Below are 19611 nucleotides of genomic sequence, written 5' to 3' on the forward strand. Positions count from 1 at the left end.
ATGAATTTTACTGTTCTATCTGGGATTTATGACAATAAAACGCTATTGACTTGACTCTTAAAACAAGATTAGAAGGATAGGATTAATTAGTGTTGGTGAAATACCCTGCAGCAATTCTGGTTACGGTTTGAACCACATGAGACTCACGGTTGCTTTGCAGACGGATGTTCCTTTATAATCATGCTCTTCTGGGAAATACATCGATGGAAACAAGGGAGTAGAGCAAGGGGAATGTAATTTGAACGAGCAGATGAAGGAAGGAAAAATACAGCTGATTAAACTGTCACTGCAACATTAAAAATAATATGCAGATGCACTCATGAGCACTCAGAGTCATAGGGTCATGCAGCACGGAAACAGGCCCTTCAGCCCAACTCGTCCACGCCAACCAAGTTGCCCCATCCAAGCTAGTCTCATTTGCTCGTGTTTGGCCCATATCCTTCAAAACCTTTCCTATCCATGTACCTGTCTCAGATTCCTATAAATGTTGTTATAGTATCTGCCGCAACTACCTCCTCTTGCAGCTCTTTCCATAAACCCACCACCATCTGAGTGAAAAGGTTGTCCCTCAGGTTCCTATTAAATCTTGCCCCCTCTCACCTTAAACTTGATGCCCCTACTCTGGATAAAACTGTACATTCACCCAATCTATTCTCCTCATGATTTTGTACGGAGTTTATCAGATGATAAAGCACATGGTATCACACAACACACAGATGCAGCTTCTCACTAGAAACATCACGGATCCTATTGCGTTGCATTCAGCATTTTTGTGTGTTGTGTGAGATAGTGAATGGATGGATGCCACCTCTTGATGGTGGCAAGCAACTACTGAAATGCATGTCTTGGAGGAGAGTGCTTGAAAGACAGTCTTGACAGAGGCGTAGGACAGGTTTATTTAGGAGGATGTGAGTTGATGAAAAGCCTTGGGGCAAAGGCTGAAGTAGTCTGGTGCTGCGCAGTGGGAGGATCCCAGCAAGCCGCGATCATACCCGACGGCAGGCCTGGCGTTCCTCCACGGATTGGGAGCTCACCCAGAAGACCTGGTGGGCCACGGTCTGTAGAGGAGAAGCCACTCAGCCCGGGCCCTGCTCGTCCCCCAAAGACCAGAGAACCAAAGAGGAGGGAAATTCATTCGGTTGAATTAATGCTTTATTGTCACATGTGACAAGTCACAGTGAAATTCTTTACTCGTATACCCAGGGTATGCAAATAGTCGACACATAAAGGGCACCAACAAAGTTACGAAGTACCCCATTGCCTAGGGTTGCCAACTGTCCTGTATTAGCCGGGACATCCCGTGTTTTGGGCTAAATTGATGTGTCCCGTACGGGACCACCCATATCCCGTATTTGACTGCTACTACTCAGGTCGAGGGGACTGTCTGGTCAGAGCACCGTGTCCGGCCCCGCCTCATCCGTCCCGATGTAGTGCAGCCCATGGAGTGCAGCAGCAGCACCTCGCCCGTGGCCCCGTCGTTCGGCAGCCCAGCCAGCTGTCGGACCTTCGGGCCTTCACTTACTACCGACACCACCACCCCTCCTTCTCGTGGCCAATCATCGGTTCATGAGTTGGATGGGGTGCCGGACTTTGCACGGGCCACAACTCCTCAGCTGCCCTGCCGGCTGGGCTTTGTGTGCAGTCCAGCACCCGGGCCAACTCATCATTCACCCAGCCACGGTCAACAAATTGCCGTGGGTATTTGTCCTGTATTTTTACCTTTTGTCCCATATATGGGAGTGAAAAGTTGGCAACCCTACCCATGCCAGGTCCTCCTTTGTTCCCCCCCCCCCCCCCCCCCCCCCCGGCCTTCCCCTCCCTCCCGGCTGTTGCCCCACGCAAGGTTCTCCATTGTCCTTGCTTTTAAAAATATCCATAGCCTTCTGTGACAAAGAATTCCACAGCTTCACCACCCTCCGACTAAAGACATTTCTCCTCATCTCCTTCCAAAAAGAACGTCCTTTACTTTCCTGTAATGATATGGAGTGTTACACCTGCCCAGAAGTTATTTTTTAACAGACCTGAGCCTTCTTATTTTCTTTCAGATCATGAATCACTTACTGACTTTCCGTCATGTGTTTCAAGTCACATCGTTGAGAAAAGAGGTGATTAGCATCAACATTAAGCCCCAGCATAAATATCTTTACTTGCAGACAGTGACGACTTGTGACAAAACATACTCCACAATAATACCCAACACCGGTTCCCCGCAAGGATGCAGTGGCAGACCCTTGCTATTCTCACTCTACACTCACGACTGTGCAGCTAAAATCTGCTCTAACTACATTTATATGTTTGCAGATAATACAACTGTAGTGGACCGGATCTCGAACAATAAGATACTTATTGGGGGAAAGATAGAGTTTAGTGAGATGGCGTCAAGACAACAACCTCTCCCTCCATGTCAACAAGAAGATGAGCTACTTATTGACTACAGGAAGCAAGGTGGAGTACATGCCCCAATCAGCAACAATGGTGCCAAAAAGGAGATGGTCAACAGCTTGAAGTTTCTGAGATGTAAATATCACCAACAATTAGTCCACATTGAAGCTGCAGCCAAGAACGTTCACCAATGCCTCTACTTCCTTTGTTTGGCCTCCAACGACTCTTAAAGACGTCAACAATTGCACTGCATAAAAGCGTACAACTGGGTTGCATCACTGCTTGGTTTGGCAACAGCTCTGCCCAAGACCACAAGAAATATCAGAGACTTGTAACTGTTAACCCTGTCTATCACAGGGACCAGTATCCCCACTGTCGACTCCATCTACATTTCAATTTTACATTTGTAACGTTAGGAAATGAGAGACGCTTAAAAAAAGATTGTGATCACTTCAATCCTAAATTTCGTTTCCATTCTTTCTTCAGAAAAACACCCTATTAACTCTTGTACACAACAGTGCTGTGCTTTCAGGGCCTTATCATTCATGAAGTATTCTTAAAGTGTGGTTGCCATTGTATCCAGGAAACTTAATGCAGCGTTTCTCTAGGTCCCCGTCCTCTTTATCTAATGTATTTTAAACCGGCATCTTGCCTCATTTAATTGTTCATATCCTCAGTGAAACTACTTTTAATGTTTCTAATTTTACTACAATGTGTTAATGAGAATCTATGAGCTTAACAACACCTGCTGAGCCTCAAGGGCCAACATAATTGGGAAGGAAAACATTTGTTTGGATTGACTGCATTTTTTTTAATAGGTGGATATTGGATGTCATTCGAATCACAACAATTAAATATTTGGAAAAAGACACAAAGTGCTGGAGTAACTCAATGAGTCAGACAGCATCTCTGGAGAATGTCGATAGGTGACTTTTCAGGTCAGGGCTGTTCTAGAGAGGCTGAAGAAGGGTCCCGACCTGAAACATCATCCATCCACATTCTCCAGACATGTTGCCGGAGCCTCTGAGTTACTCCAGCACTTTGATTCTTAATTTGTAAACAAGCATCTGCAGTTCCTTGTGTCTACAATTAAACATGTGGATCTGAATCAAATTCACTTGATTCAAATTCAATCCAATTTGTACCTCAGTAATGTTGCAGAAGCAAACAGGAGCAGGAACAATACACAATTAAATGTCTATTTATTTACTAGTCTAACCGACAGGGACACAAAGATTTCCATTGTGATCCAGGTGCAACAAAACCACAAATGAGCTTGAAATGACTGGGTTCCTAGTTCCACCAGACCCATTACACAAGAGGATATCCTCCTATGGGTGGAAAACATTACAACGGATGAGCCACCCACAAGAAAAGAGCAGATGCCTCATCCCTTGAAGTCCTACTTTCTTATCATCACACTTAATCATGGTTGGAGTACTGCAATATTTTTGAGCCAGTTATTTGGTTGGTTGGTTAGAAGCTTACAGGAGTTTATCACATTTTCAGTGAATAAGATTCCATTACTATTTTATGGTTTATTATTAAAATAAAGCTGATATGTGAATAGTCTTTCGAATATTATCTTTTATTCAACATTTCCTTCACACTAGTGGTATCAGAAGGCTAGTGAAGATAAACTCCAATTTGTGCTGCAACTGAAACAGATTTCAATTCTTGTCTGCTCAGTGATCTGTGATGGAAGTACAAATAGGTTAATATAGGTTTGGAAAAAGTATATAATAAATGTGGAGAGTACATGCACAATTCTCCCATTATACACTTGTTTGTGCCCCAAAAGCAGGTAGGTGATCCTCTGGTGCCTTTGCTTTTTGTCATTTATCTCTTCTTGCCTTTGAAATCCCACCTACAATTTGGGAAAAAAAGATGGCCAAAGAATGGCGTCATTTTGCATGATGCTCCTCTTACAATGGTTAACTGAGTTGTTTATGATCTTGATTAGTACAGATGTCCGGGCTTATGGGGAGAAGGCAGGAGATTGTGTTTAGGAGGGAGAAATGGAATTAGGAGGGAGTGATAGATCAGCCATGATTGAATGGCGGAGTAGACTTGATGGGCCGAATGGCCTAATTCTGCTCCTATCACTTATGATTGCGTCTACCCACCTATCTGTTCCAATGCTGAGAGAGTAATTAGTTCTAGCCATGAAAGTCTCCTGTCAAATGTCGTTATTGCAAAGGAACTTACCATCTTTATTAGACCTAGCGTCACCAGGGCTGTGAGTACTAACAAGGAAACGTCATAATCTTGGCGGGGGGAGGGAGGGGGGGCTCCAGGTGTAGCAGAAACAACGTGGATTTCACCCCATCTCCCCAGCTTACTCTAACATTTGATTACTCAGGAACAACCTGAAGAGCTTAGAGCAAGACTGTTGTTTCAAAAGGGACTGGTGTTTTAAAGGGGACTGGTGTGTTCTTGTTTCACAAACATGGCTCACCTGACCTTGCTATACAATGTGAAGGCTTCTCTCATTTATCACATGGACTTTAGTTGATTCAAATTGGTCACATTTCCTACATCTTGACCCTCAACACTGTTACCCCCCAGGATTGAGTGCTAAGTACCTTCGCTCTGTTCCCTATGCATCCATGACTGTGTGGCCAAGTACAACACCAACAGGTGGTACGGTGGTGCAGCGGTAGAGTTGCTGCCTAACAACGCCAGAGACCTGAGTTCGTTCCTGACTATGGGTGCTGTCTGTACGGAGTTTGCACGTTCGCCCCGTGACCTGTGTGGGGTTTCCAATCCAGTTTTCTCCCACTCCAAAGACGTACATGTTTGAAGGTTAATTGGTTTGGTAAAATTGTCCCTGGCTTGTGTATGATGGTGTTAATGTCCGTGCTGTATCTCTAAACTAAACTAGATCTATAAGTTCACTAATGATACCTCTGTTGTCAATCAGATCTATAACAATGAGACAATGTACAGGAAAGAGATCGACAACCTTGTGTTGTGATTTCTAGACACTAACCTAACCCTTAAGTAGCGTTGTTACAAAACCTACCATCAGGTTTAAATTAAAATGCAGGTTTCTATTGGTTGTCGGAGAGGGATTTCCTCGGGCTGCTAGCTGATGAAGAAAAATCGTTCGCGCTTCCGTTCCCGGGTTTAAAAAAAATTGCTGGACGATCGATTCGATGCATTGTAGTTAAACGCGCCTTCTAACGCCTTCAACATCACGGATCATAATATCAGGACAAAACAAAAGGTATGTCGTGTATTTAGCATTTATCTTGCTTTTTGGTGCGGCTTCATTTTAATCTTATGATGCAAAAGATTTATTCAGGCCCACATACGAATCGGCCGTGTCTTGCCTGCCGATATGGGCTTAACATTTATGGTAATGGCAACATTCCAATCAATCACATTCCAGAAACATCCACTCTCAAGATAATCAAATTCTTTTTTTTTGTACAATCATGTCAAAAGAACATCTAAATCATCTATATTTTGTGTTATTGTCTATCCATGATCAATATTTTCATACTAAATATTCACAGTACAGTTTTAGTCAGATGTATTGTGCAAAAAATAACGAATTTGATTATCTTGAGTGGATGTTTCTGGATTAATTTATGGGAACTAAACATTAAATTCCTTCCATTTGGCATATACATTCATGACAAAGTGAGATTTTGAAATCATGTTATATTGTGAATTCTTGTGTGAATGGGATCAGTTTGTTATTTGTTATTTGGATACTTAGGCTATTAATTTTTTTTTAGCCTTTTCTTAAGAAATGGATAGATGTTTAGATCTAGTAATTGAATTTAGATGAATTCAATTGATTAGACAAAATGATTTGATGAAACTGATGAATATGTATTTTTTGTTGGGTATTTACTATTTGTTTTAGCGTTTATTCGCTAAATTTCTATCTTTTTTTCTAAAACTGCAAATAATAACTTGTTTCTGTTAATGCTGTTCAGTGTTTTATTTTTAAACATTTTAAACAGATGTCTCCAATGAAGAAATGCAAAATTGTCAATCCAAATGCCCAGCAAGAGAGACTGATTTAGACAGCATTCGCAGAGATGATCCAAATTTGGACTACTCCAAATGTGATGATCTACAGGACATTCTTAATGGGAAAGTAGTGGGCAGAAAGGCATGTCATGTGTGGTTTGAAGAGCAAAATTATGTAGTTTACAATGCCACAATTGAGAAGTTGAGGAAATACAAGGTGTACAGAGTTGCTTATTGGTTACAATCTGAGGAGTATGATGATGCTACTGATTATGATATGCCAATGTACCAGCTAGCAACTGATCTTCTCCATAAAGACTTGGTCTTTTGCTAGAAATTGTAATTTCTTTACCTGTCTGTTACGGATTTACAGCATATAATACAATAATATTAAAGTTCTGATCTTGAGAATATCACATTTTTTAATTTTCAAGGCAGTCTCAATGTTTATTACTATTTCCGTCACAACGGTCAATTTTGCAATTAGCTACAATTAGGTAACTAACTAAGAGTGACAGTGAGAGAGAGGGAAAATGCCGGGGGGGCCACCTGAAGTGAGAGAAATTAATATTCATACCACTTGGCTGCAAGTTGCCTATGCAAAATATGAGATGCTGTTACTCTAATTTGCATTTAGCCTCACTCTGACAATGGAGGAGACCGAGGACAGAAAGGTCTGTGTAGGAATGGGAAGGAGAATTAAAGTGTCCAGCAACCGGGAGATCTGGTTGGTACAGGCGGGCTGAACAAAGGTGTTCCGCGAAACGATCGCCCAGTCTACGTCTGTTCTCACTGATGTATAAGAGGCCACATCTTGAACAACGGATACAGTAGATGAGGTTGGTGGAGGTGCAAGTGAACCTCTGCCGAAGCTGAAAGGACTGTCGGGGTCCCTGGACAATAGATGCAGGAGTAGGCCATTTGGCTCTTCGAGCCAGCACCACCATTCAATGTGATCATGGCTGATCATCCCCAATCAGTACCCTGTTCCTGCCTTCTCCCCATATCCCCTGACTCCGCTATTGTTAAGAGCCCCATCTAGCTCTCTCTTGAAAACATCCAGAGAACCTGCCTCCACCGCCCTCTGAGGCAGAGAATTCCACAGTCGAGGGAGGAGGTATAGCAACAGGTGTTGCTTCTCTTGCGGTTACAGGGGAAGGTACCTGGGGAGGGGGTGGTTTGGGTGGGATGAGATGAGTTAACTAGGGAGTTGCGGAGGGAACGGTCTCTGCAGAAGGCGGAAAGGAGGTCTTCTTCTTGCGTATGGCGTGCACAGCCTAAAGTTGTAAGACAACTTGTTCTGTTTGATCTTTTGTTTGTGCACGCCAGGTTGACTGCATTCGTCAAAACAGGGTGGACCACGTGAAGGTTGCAATCACCCACCCCGGAAAGGGGGTGAATGTAACACAGATGCGGTGATCAAGAAAGCACATCAGTGTATTTACTTTCTTACCAGTCTAAAGATTCAACATACCCACGATTCACTTGAACTTCTACAGAAAGTTATCTTAGGGTGGGAAAGAAGGCTTTTGGCATGCAGTCTTCATTATTAGTAAGGGAATTGAGTAGAAAAATGTGGAGGTTATGTTACAGCTGCACAAGATGTGGGTGAGGCTCCACTTACAATATTGTGTTCTATGGTACAAGACTCTGGATACTGTATGCAATCCAATCTTTTATTTGAGATAATAATAATAATAATAAATTTTATTTATGGGCGCCTTTCAAGAGTCTCAAGGACACCTTACAAAAATTTAGCAAGTAGAGGAAAAACATGTAAGCGGAATGAAATAAATAGTAGAGACATGACTAGTACACAAATTAAAGACAGAATTCAATTCAAAACACAATATGAGGCAATTCAAGCACAAATGAAATGGGAGGGGGACGTAGGGCTAAGGATAGGCAGATGTGAAGAGATGGGTCTTGAGGCGGGACTGGAAGATGGTGAGGGACACGGAATTGCGGATCAGTTGGGGGAGGGAGTTCCAGAGCCTGGGAGCTGCCCTGGAGAAGGCTCTGTCCCCAAAACTGCGGAGGTTGGATTTGTGGATGGAGAGACCGGCTGATGTGGATCTGAGGGACCGTGAGGGTTGGTAGGGGAGAGGATGTCAGTGAGATATGGGGGGGGGGCGGGGCAGATGGTGGAGGGCTTTGTAGGTGAGGACCAGGATTTTGTAGGTGATCCGGTGGGAGATGGGAAGCCAGTGAAGTTGTTTGAGGACTGTAGTGATGTGATGCCAGGATTTGGTGTGGGTGATGAGTCGGGCGGCTGCGTTCTGGACCAGTTGGAGTCGGTTGATGTAGATGGAGCTGATGCCAAGGAGAAGTGAGTTGCAGTAGTCCAGTCGGGAGGAGATGAAGGCATGGATGAGTCTTTCAGCAGCGGGAGGTGTGAGAGAGGGTCTGATTTTGGCGATGTTGTGGAGGTGAAAGAAGGAGGTTTTAATGACATGGCGGATGTGAGGCTCAAGGGAGAGGGTGGAATCAAAGATCACGCCAAGGTTGCGGGCCTGGGGAGACAGTGGTGCCGTCGATGGTGAGAGTGGGGTTATTGATTTTGCTGAGTGTGGATTTGGAGCCTATGAGGAGGAATTCTGTTTTATCGCTGTTGAGTTTGAGGAAGTTATGTTGCATCCAGGTTTTTATAGCTGACAAACAGGAGTTGATATGGGAGAGGGGGGGGGGGGGGGGGGGGGTTGTGGGGGATTTGGTGCCGAGGTAGATCTGGGTGCCATCGGATTAACAGTGGAAGTCCAGGTTGAATTGGCGGAGTATCTGACCAAGTGGGAGGATGTAGATGATGAAGAGGAGGAGGCAGAGTACGGAGCCTTGGGGAACGCCTTGAGTGACTGTGGCTGTAGCAGAGGTGTGGTTATGGAGAGAGATGAAGTTGGATCTGTTGGAAAGGTAGGAACGGAGCCAGCTGAGTGCAGAGCCTTCAATGCCAAGGTCCCCAAGTCTGGTAAGCAGGATGTTATGGTTCACTGTATCGAAGGCTGCGCTCAGGTCGAGGAGGATGAGGATGTTGAGGGAACCAGTGTCAGCAGAGGTGAGGAGGTCGTTGAGGACTTTGAGGAGAGCAGTTTCTGTGCTATGGAGGGGGCGAAAGCCAGATTGGAGGGGTTCAAGTAGGTTATACGCAAGGAGGTGGGAATGAAGTTGCGACGCAACGATACGCTCCAGGGTTTTTGAAAGAAAGGGGAGGTTTGAGATTGCGCAGTAGTTAATGAGAGAGGAGGGATCAAGACCAGGTTTCTTTAAGATTGGTGTGACAGCAGCAGTTTTGAAAGCGGAGGGGACAATGAGGAGTTGAAGAGATTAGTGAGGTAGGGGCAGAGAACGGGGAGGCAGGACTTCAGCAGGGGAGTGGGGAGAGGGTCGAGGGAGCAGGTAGTGGGTTTGGAAGAGCTGATGAGTTTGGAGATTTCAGTAGGGGTGACCAGGTCAAACTGGGAGAGGAAGCAGTGTGGAGGAGGGGTAAGGAGGTCAGTGGAGATGTTGAAAGGAGGGGCCTTGGTAGGTGGTGGAGTAGATGCTGGGGAGTCTGGTACAGGGGATAAAGATTGATAGATGGTGCTGATTTTATTAGCGAAAAAGTGGAGGAATGAGTTGCAGAGATCCGGAGTAGAGGTAGGGAGAGTGTTGGCTCGAGGCTTGAGGAGGTTGCCCACTGTGGAGAAGAGGGTTCTGTGGTTTAGGCAGGGGTCGGTGAATATGGAGGAGAGGTAGGCAGATTTTGCAGCAATGAGGGCATCTTTGTAGGCAGTGAGGTGGAGTTTGTAAGCTTCATGGTGGACTGTGAGAGATGATTTCTTTGTGAGTCGTTCAAGTCGGCGACCAGTCTGTTTCAGCTTACGAAGTGCAGGTGTGTACCAGGGTGAAGATGTATTAAAAGTTACGGTTCTTGTTTTGAGGGAGGCCAGAATGTTAAGGGAGGTAGACAAGGTGGAGTTGAGATGGTTTGTGAGATCATCAGGTGAGATATGGGTTGAGTCCAGGGGGAGAGTGGTGGAGAGCAGGTCAGAGAGATGGTGGGGATCGATGGATTTTAGATTACGGAAGGTAATTTCTCGGAGGAAGCGGGGGGGGGAGGTGTCGGAGAAGGGATGGTGAACCGTATAAGCTTATGATCAGAGAGGGGGAAGAGGCATGGATGGAGGTCGAGTACCGGTTGATTTGTGGAGCTGGCATGTTGTTTAAGTCCCTTAATAAATTTCAAAGCCAAAGTACATGACGCCGTATTTTATTTTTTACAACTGCGCAAAACATTTGCTTGCAGAAAAACTGTGTACAATATCATATAAACTATCCATTTCTTGATGTTATAATACTGCACACTTTCAAGTTTTCACATATATGTGGGCTTAAACTTTCAACAATGAAATTCTTCAATCAGTTTACAATTTGATAAAGCAACACAAAAGAGCCATGTTAGTACACAATGTCAAACTTGGCTGTTCATGAAATCATGTACACCATTCAGGATTCTCATTAAATTTATTCTGTACATTTGATGTGCATATTGCCAAAATGAGTGTGTCAAGTATATAACCACCTTTTTAAATTGTTTACTTTGAGAAATAACTTCAAAGTGGTAAAGTACAAGTTGATAGATGATAAACCCTGCATCTTATGTAATTGTGTGGTCAGTCAGCTTGTGAAGTTATCCACATAATGATCCTTGGGTAAGCGGCAGTAAAGTCACAGGCAAGTAAATGCACCAATTGCGCTATATCAACAACTTACTTAGACTTACAACACTTAGTCAACTTCCATTTGCATGCAAAGTATCATGGAATATGATGTCCCACAAAGTAATAATATCCCATGAAGTAACAATTCTACCCAAGTTTTTAATTTAAAATAGTTCAATAAAGTGTAGTCCTGGAACAAGTATAAATAGTGTCAATAAAGACTGAATTCAAAACTGCCAGCAATTTCATTTATACATTATTAAAACACAAATGTAGTTACATTTATCCAAGGTATTTTAACCAAAACTTGGGTTTTGTTAGAACTTAATTCAAACTTCTTTGTTAAAATCACCCAGAAACTTCTTACGGGTTGTTTTGCAAGTTGGCTTAAGCTCTCAGTAAGATTAGGTTATTGCAAAATAAGAAAAAAAAATCAGAAAAAATTAGAAAATCATTGCAAATCAGAAAAAAACTTTTGATCTTTATTTTATATAATAAATGTAATATTTAAATGTGTTTTTCTATTACTATAACACTTGCCCCTCCACAACAAAGCAAAAACGATCGTACAATTCACCAAGATATATATAAAAATCACTATTAGACCACTGCAGCTCACATTACTCGGACATGTCTCAATGGTCACCGGGCTTTGCCTCATCCCACTGCCATTTACACTCCAGGATACAATGACATTCCCAAGTAGTTAATTAATTGTAATTAAACCAGGTGATACAATATTGAGCAAGATCAATTTGCTCAATGTTGTATCGCCTGTTTTAATTATAATTTCCTTGAATGCAGCATCTTGGATATGTATTCTTTTGAATAAAAAGATAAAATGTAACATTGTCATCATACATCATTCATAGGAGTCTAACAATCAATGATTGTTGTTCATTCTGTACTTTAACTAAGTGGTAGTAGATGCCACCAATATGTTGAGGAGTTCTGGATTTCCACCTTCATTTTGCTTCTCCTTCAACATAGAATAACAATTATTTTTAGTAACTTCCTAATCAGGAGGTGACCAGTCAACTTAGAAGTTATAGGACAACAAATGCAACAATGAGTTTCCATGCTGTTATTATTATCAATTATTTCATAGAAAACTGGGTACCGGCCCAGTTACAGGTCAGTTTGAATGAGAAACCCTGCAGTATATGTGATTTTAGTCTTCCATTTGATTTAGATAGTCTCACGATCTGCACTATCATTCCTGCCAAACTGTGGAAATATATACTTCCTGACTTTTCCAGAATGCATTCTTCACATCAGAGGTCAGAAGCTTCAATAAATCTGAACCTCAAAACTAATTTGAATACTGAGCCTGAAATCTCAATAATGCCTTGAAATGACTCCAGTACATCAGAAATATTGGATCCATTAGCTCTATTTTTGCGGTGTTTTTATGGCACCAAGAAATGAGATGTATGGGTTAAAAGCAAGATGCAGAGATGAATAATTATTAAGGTATTTAGTTTAGTTTAAAGATACAGCACGGAAATAGATCCTTCGGCCCCCCAAGTCAGTGACGACCAGCAGTCCCAGCACACTAACACCATCCTACACACACTAGGGACAATTTATAATTATACCAAGCCAATTAACCTACAAACCTGTACGCCTTTGGAGTGTGGGAGGAAACCGGAGATCCTGGGGAAAACCCAAGCAGTCACGGGGAGAACGTACAAACTCCATTCAGACACCACCCGTAATCAGGATCAATCCTGGGTCTCTGGCGCAATAAAACAGCAACTCTACCGCTGCGCCACCGTCCGTACCGGTGCTATCAAGTAATTCCATATCCTGTCTTTACCAGAAGTCATTTATTTAAAAATTAACTAACCTAGATTGCTTTGTTTTAATGAATGCAACTAGTAATATTATTCTCCAAAGCATTTACATTATTTTTGAGAGGGCACAATGCCATTAGACAGATTTCACAAACAAAAATGGAGTATTGCAGTATTATAATATTTTTTTCCAATAACAAGCGCTTCAATAAAAGGTGCATAGCATTATTACATTTTTATGCATCTTTACTGTTTTCACCTCTTAAAAAATATCAGATTTCCTTCCAACTCTTTAAGGAACAAATAACCCACAATCAATATTCATCCCCAAGAGCTATAATAATTTCTTCAGGCTTCTACCTTAATTTTATGGGATTGGAAGCTTTTGTTTAATAAAAGTTAATTCAGTGTCTTTAACATCAGTGCTCATTAAGTCATCTTGGCTAGTTATAATAGCCCTGTCCCACGGTACGAGTTCATTCCAAGAGCTCTCCCGAGTTTAAAAAAAAATCAAACTCATGGTAAGCATGGAGAATGAACGTAGCGGGTACGTCGGTGCTCGGGGACGTCTCTTAGCGGCTCGTAACGCTAACGGCAGGCACTCGGGAAGACTCGCTAACGGCTGGTAAGCTCGGGAAGCTTGTGAAGATTTTTCAACATGTTGAAAAATGTCTACAAGAGCCCCGAGTACCGACATCCAAATATTAAAATAACCAAAAGATTTGAATAAAAAGTGTGTGGAGCTCTTTGCCAATATAAGTTGTGCTTGATGATGTTTTCCAATAGACTTCATAAATAAAACAGTGAGATTGCATGGTCCAAGCTTTCAAGCAAGTTGACCATTACCGTAAATCTCCGAGTTCGAATCAGGGCAAACTCGGGAGAGCTCTTGGAATGAACTTTTACTATTCCAAATGTTATCTTGTGATACAAGATCGAAATAATCTCCCAAGTAAGCTGCTAATAGAAAATAAAAACATTAATCTGCTATGATTAATTGAATACTCTGGTACACAAGAAATCTTCTGATTAACATTTAATTATGTAGGTGCAACTAATCATATTCTACAATATCCAGGAATTGGAACACTTTGCATTGTTTTCAAATATTTGAATAGAAAACAGGAATCAACTGTACATAATAAGTCATTTCAGAACTAGTGCTCAAAAGAAAAAACATATTGATTAAATTGATGTCTCCTGACAGTGTTAAAAATACAATATAATCATCAGCAGCAATGGCCAGCAGGAGCATTGGGTTCACATCAGTTAAATCCAAGTAAAACCAATCACATGGCTAAATATTTTAATAGCATTTAATTGTACTAAGAACTAAAATGACAAATTAGTCAAACAAGGAGATTGGAAAATATCCCATCAATTATGTTCTTAAATATATCAGATCCTAATCACAGAGATTCTTATTAAAATATAAACAAAAAGTCTCTGAATTAATCTAGTTCTAACCCCAGAACGAGGTTTTGAATGCCAGTTCATGTTTTCCTAGCATGACCCAGATATGAAAGTCTAAAGGTATTAGCAGTAAGACTGGCCTTCCACGACTCAGTAGAATGACATGCTGATGCCAATTAGGATTTCATCAACGTAATCACCAGTAAAATTAACTGTAGGCAAGTTGCTCAGTCTTAACTGCATCAGCAGCTATTGAATTAAGGAACGTAATGAAACATAATCCTGTTCAGACAACCCCCAACAATGCAAACAATTTAACATTAATAGGAACAAAATAAATATGACCACTCTGCAACTCACATTAAAGTCATCCTAAATATCTGAATAGTCACACAAATCGCAAGCATTTATTAAATGTTATACATATTTAATGAGATTCTGTACTCATTACATATCAATAAGACGACTCAACTGGTGAGAAATTTTGAAAACAACTTCCTGTTTTAGTAACAATACTGCAAAGGTACCAACTATTTAGAAAAGGTGTTATTTCATCAGAGCAGACTTTTACTTTGTTTTTTTAAACAAGTCAGCAAACAGAAATCATTTTGTATAAAAATTCAAGGTTACAATGTAGCCTTTAATCATATTGTTGGATGCGCCCACAAAATATATTGGTCAAATGTTACAGTGGAGCCTTATCTGGTAGTAAGCCAATTTCTGTTCCTGCAGCTTAAGTTCGTGTTTGCATTTACTCCACACACATGACATGACATTGACACCAGATTGGATCATTTAGTTGATTGGAATATCACTTTCAGTCTTATTGTGAAATAAATCTGAAATGTCATCCCAATGGCCTTCATTCACAGGAATGCCACTTTAAGATGTAGGAGGTAAAGGACCTCCAGCAACAAAAAGCATCGGTGAAAATATGATAAAATGGCCCCCATGCCAGAAAATAAGACTGAAAAAACAAATCATGCATATACAAACACTTGATCTACTGTGCTAATCATGAAGGAATATTTTGTCTTTGTGCTATAATTAATAAAGCTATGAAACATTTTTGTTGACAACATTTTATCAAACAGAGAAAAATTTGCATCATGAGTGTGCTTATTCAGGCAATACAGTAAATCGTCCCCAAAAAGGAGCACTTTGCTTGAAACTAGGTTGTTCCATTCTTGATTAAATATGTATTGGCTCAGCTTAACTGTTAGAACATGTTTTAAATCTGTGTAACAACTTGAATTATAATTGTATAACCAGTCTTTCATGCTGTTCCATTACAATTTTCCTTTCCACAATAAATTGAAACATTTTTAAACAATAACTTTCTTCTTTTTCACAGTTAAAGACTCTTACATTATAGTAGTCTGTTGTAATGTCATCATACAGATCGATTGTATTTGCTCCAAATTCCACTTGTCGGTAAATCCAAATTATGGATAACTTTACTAATTTAAACTTAGAAACATAAGTCTTGTGACAGCACAACCCTTTGTATTTCCATTGTATGATTTTATTATTTAAAATGTTTATTTAGTAATGAAATGTATTACTTGTTGCAATAAACAAATGCCAATACCAAATAAAAATTTGAAATCCTAATTGCACACAGTAACAGGTTTTGTTGAATAATTGAAAATATTTTTCAGTTTAAAACATGCACTTTTTCTTATACAAACCACGGTTTCTGTAAGAGTAGCAGTGAACAATGCACAATTCGCTCTTCATATTCATACTTCATACCCTAAACACATGCAAAAAGACAATTCAATTTCATTTTCCTGACATAAATGGTGTGTGAAATTTGGTGATTTTCATCATAAAGGTATATCCTCTACCTGTCAATTGGTAGATTAATGCAAACTGATACCAAGTAATAGTGACAGAAAAGTCCAGTTTCGCTGACTAAGTTTGAATTGACTAGGATCAACCAGAGAGACCATGAGAGAACTACATCTGGTTTTAGTCAACTTTGAGTGAAAGGATGTCACTCCGGATTCCTATCTCTGAGTGTCCTCAAGTGAGCAATGGGAGCACGAACAGGGAATCACCATCAAACAATTCCCCTTGTAAAGGAGAAACTGGTAATCAATATTTAATATCTAGGATCAGATTAAAAAATGCATGTTGTGCTAGGTTGTTTACATATCCGATCACAAACATACACCGCTGTATCATCCACTGACAAGGGAAGCAAATTAAAGGAAGGGATAGAGCAGTGGGTATGTTTAGTTTTTTAGTTTAGTTTAGAGATACAGCGCGGAAACAGGCCCTTTGGCACACTGAGTCCGCACCGACCAGCGATCCCTGCACATTTTCACTATCCTACACATACTAAGGACGATTTACATTAACACCAAGCCAATTAACCTACTAACCTGTACGTCTTTGGAGTGTGGGAGGAAACCGAAGATCTTGGAGAAAACCCACGCAGGTCACGGGGAGAACGTACAAACTCCATACAGACAAGCACCCTTAGTCAGGAGCGAACCCGGTCTCTGGTGCTGTAAGGCAGTAGCTCTACCGCTACTCCACCGTGCCACCCTTGCCTGACTGTTTGTATTACTCTCTAATATACCATTTTGCTTGAAATTAGCAGAATAATATTTTGATCTTGCTGAAAAAAAATGCAAGATATGTAGTGAAGTTGTGAATTAAAAGTTTATGTTACTACAACAAATACTGTCTTTTTAAAAAAGAACCAGACACTGATCAACACTTCCAACATTGACAAGATAGACAACTCTATGTTAAGATCATCAGTAGAATGATAAACATTGGATCCAATAAATATATTTCCTTGACTATCCTATGGATCCGTCGACATGAACTGAAAACAAGGGATAAATCTAAACTTCTCTATATAATAGAAAAATGTAGCTATGAGAAAGCAGCATTATAACTGAGGTAGAATTAAAGGAAAAGGCTATTTAGCAGGGTCCAGTAAAACAGCAAACTTAACAATAAAAATAAATTTAAATTGGGAATTAGATTTGGAAAAGGGAAAAATTCATGTTCTTCTTTCAGTGCAATTCATTAAAGGTGAATATCCTGTCTGTATTAATCTCAATACCAATGTATTGATAATAAATTTCATTCAAGGTAAATATCATAAATTACAAAGATAGCAAAGGGTACAATAGACTTGTTCAAAGCCAGCTGGAAATGCATACAGCTATCTTTTGCTGACATGGGCTATCTGAATCTAAAACACATTTTTTTAACTTTAACTTTTGTCAGTATGTCTTATTCACGTTTGGCTTTCCCTTTTTTTTTCTTTTTCCCATTTTCTGTCACTAGCTTGTTTTCTGACTTGATTATTCCGTTAGCCATTGCACTGCCATTCACAACCACCTTTCCAGTCTTGATGTGGTCTTTCTTTGGTCCCCTGTAGGTCTGGTAATAGAAGTTGGCGAAGAGGAAAATGAAGGAAATGGCATAAGCGATCAATGCCCAGTGCATCCATCTTGGAAAAGGGCAATCAATGTAGAGGGAGTACGCAGTATGACCTATAGTCACATGAAACTGTACCTGTTAAGAGACAGTAATATTTATAATGAGCAAATAATGCTGTTAGATATTGTGTCAAATTATTTATTTCATGCTTGGTATTAATTTATTCTCGCCCACATCTTTCTCCAACAGATTTTTTAATTTATTCAATTATTTTTATTTCTGAACTTCTGCACTATATGAAAATCCAAATATTTCTAGATTTAAGTTAGTATTTTAAACGATTATAAAAAGAATACTGCAGTAATTATGCATATTTTTACTATCTGTTTTTTACTATGGCAAAAATATTCAAATGCATTACACCTGCCTTTCTTTTAAAAAAAAATTACCCAAGATAAAAGCGATAATTAGGTGACTCCAAGCTCATGTTAACTTGCCAAAATATTTAAAACATATGGATGGAGGGAAAATGCAGTGATGAGTTGTCCACTGATGATGAAGAACAATAGTAAATTTGTGTAGATTCACAACTTAAATTTAACTACACAGTACATATGATTCCAATGAGGATAAGGTATGGATGCTAAACCAATGGAATATGCATAAGATGACAAATTGTAAATTATTTGATATTCAATATTCATGTTTAGATATGAAAACACCAATCAAATCATCAAATCTTGAACTGCCTTATCGAGGGGGAAATAAAAATCAGTTCATCGCACGTTACTTTTCAATTGTGGCAAAAAAATGTTTTAACTATAAATGTCTGGGTACTGCCTTGAAATTCTTCTCCCAATGGTGGAGAACAATACACTGAATACTAGCATCAACACATTATATTTTGGCGCTTATTAGGGATGAACTTCAAAATCAACATTACATCATTGTATTCTACAAATATTTTTTTTCAATTTTGATTTAAAATATTATAATTTTTCTTCTGAATTATGCAGCAGTAATAATTCCCCACCATGCCGACACTGTCATGTGCTCACTTTTATGTATTCCTGTGAATGTGTATTTTTTGGAATAAACAACATTGCAGTTTCTCTGTAAGGCTTATGTATGGTTTCTCGTGGCGAGAAATATTTATTGTAAGCATATTGGCTGTACCATAACTCCTTGACCCACGGCTGCCAAGTGGGGCCGGTGTATCTCAAACCAGACTTCATTTAGTGGGTAGACACAAAATGCTGGAGTAACAATATGCAGGCTAAACCATATTGTTTGTTTTGTTTTTTGTTTTTGTCTTTTGTTTTTTTTACCTTGTTTGGGATGTGTTTATTTTGTGTGGGACTAAAGATGGAAATTAGCCACTGGCTACAATCTTGCATATTACATGCAAATGTTTTATTAATATGCACTGTCCCTAATAAAATCAATTCAATCAATCAATCAACTCAGCGGATCAGGCAGCATCTCTGGATAAAAGGATTTGGTGATGTTTCGGGTTGAAACCCTTCCTCGACCCAAAATGTCACCTATTCATTTTCTCTAGAGAAGCTGCCTGACCTGCTGAGTTACTCCAGCATTTTGTGTCTATCTATGGCGTAAACCAGCATCTTCAGTCATAGGCAAGGATGTCTTGCTTGATAACACTGTCAACAACACCATCGACCCACGGCAATAATCAACAAACCAACCAATTTGTACATATTTTAGGCTGTCATTTATAAACAGCAAACATGTTTAACATATTGGTTTATGTAACTGTTAATAACTACACAATTTCCGTGCAGAAATAAAGGTAAATGAGCATTAGATGATGTGGGATTATTTGGGTCATTAGTTGGATTATTTTGACATAGGATCTTTACTATTAGTCAGTGGTGTATAAAACTATCTGTCTGACTGCCTTTGAACCA

The 19611-nt window shown here is 40.1% G+C and overlaps 2 protein-coding genes across 3 annotated transcripts in view; one reads left to right on the plus strand and one right to left on the minus strand.

Annotated features, from left to right (window-relative positions):
* sh3bgrl2 (SH3 domain binding glutamate rich protein like 2) overlaps positions 1-8031 on the plus strand; it is a 143020-nt gene extending 134989 nt beyond the window's left edge. Inside the window, exon 4 of the mRNA XM_033020811.1 lies at positions 7699-8031. Coding sequence (XP_032876702.1) covers positions 7699-7788 — 90 coding nt within the window. The 3' untranslated portion in view covers positions 7789-8031. The remainder of the gene's footprint in view (positions 1-7698) is intronic.
* Positions 8032-14685: 6654 nt separating this feature from the next.
* The window catches only part of elovl4 (ELOVL fatty acid elongase 4), a 38878-nt gene continuing 33952 nt past the window's right edge, over positions 14686-19611 (minus strand). For both annotated transcript variants that reach the window (XM_033020817.1, XM_033020816.1), the window contains exon 7: positions 14686-17818. In XM_033020817.1, the coding sequence (XP_032876708.1) occupies positions 17534-17818 (285 nt within the window). In that variant the 3' untranslated portion in view covers positions 14686-17533. The remainder of the gene's footprint in view (positions 17819-19611) is intronic.

Source organism: Amblyraja radiata, chromosome 5 (assembly GCF_010909765.2).
Source record: "Amblyraja radiata isolate CabotCenter1 chromosome 5, sAmbRad1.1.pri, whole genome shotgun sequence".
NCBI classification, from domain to species: domain Eukaryota; kingdom Metazoa; phylum Chordata; class Chondrichthyes; order Rajiformes; family Rajidae; genus Amblyraja; species Amblyraja radiata.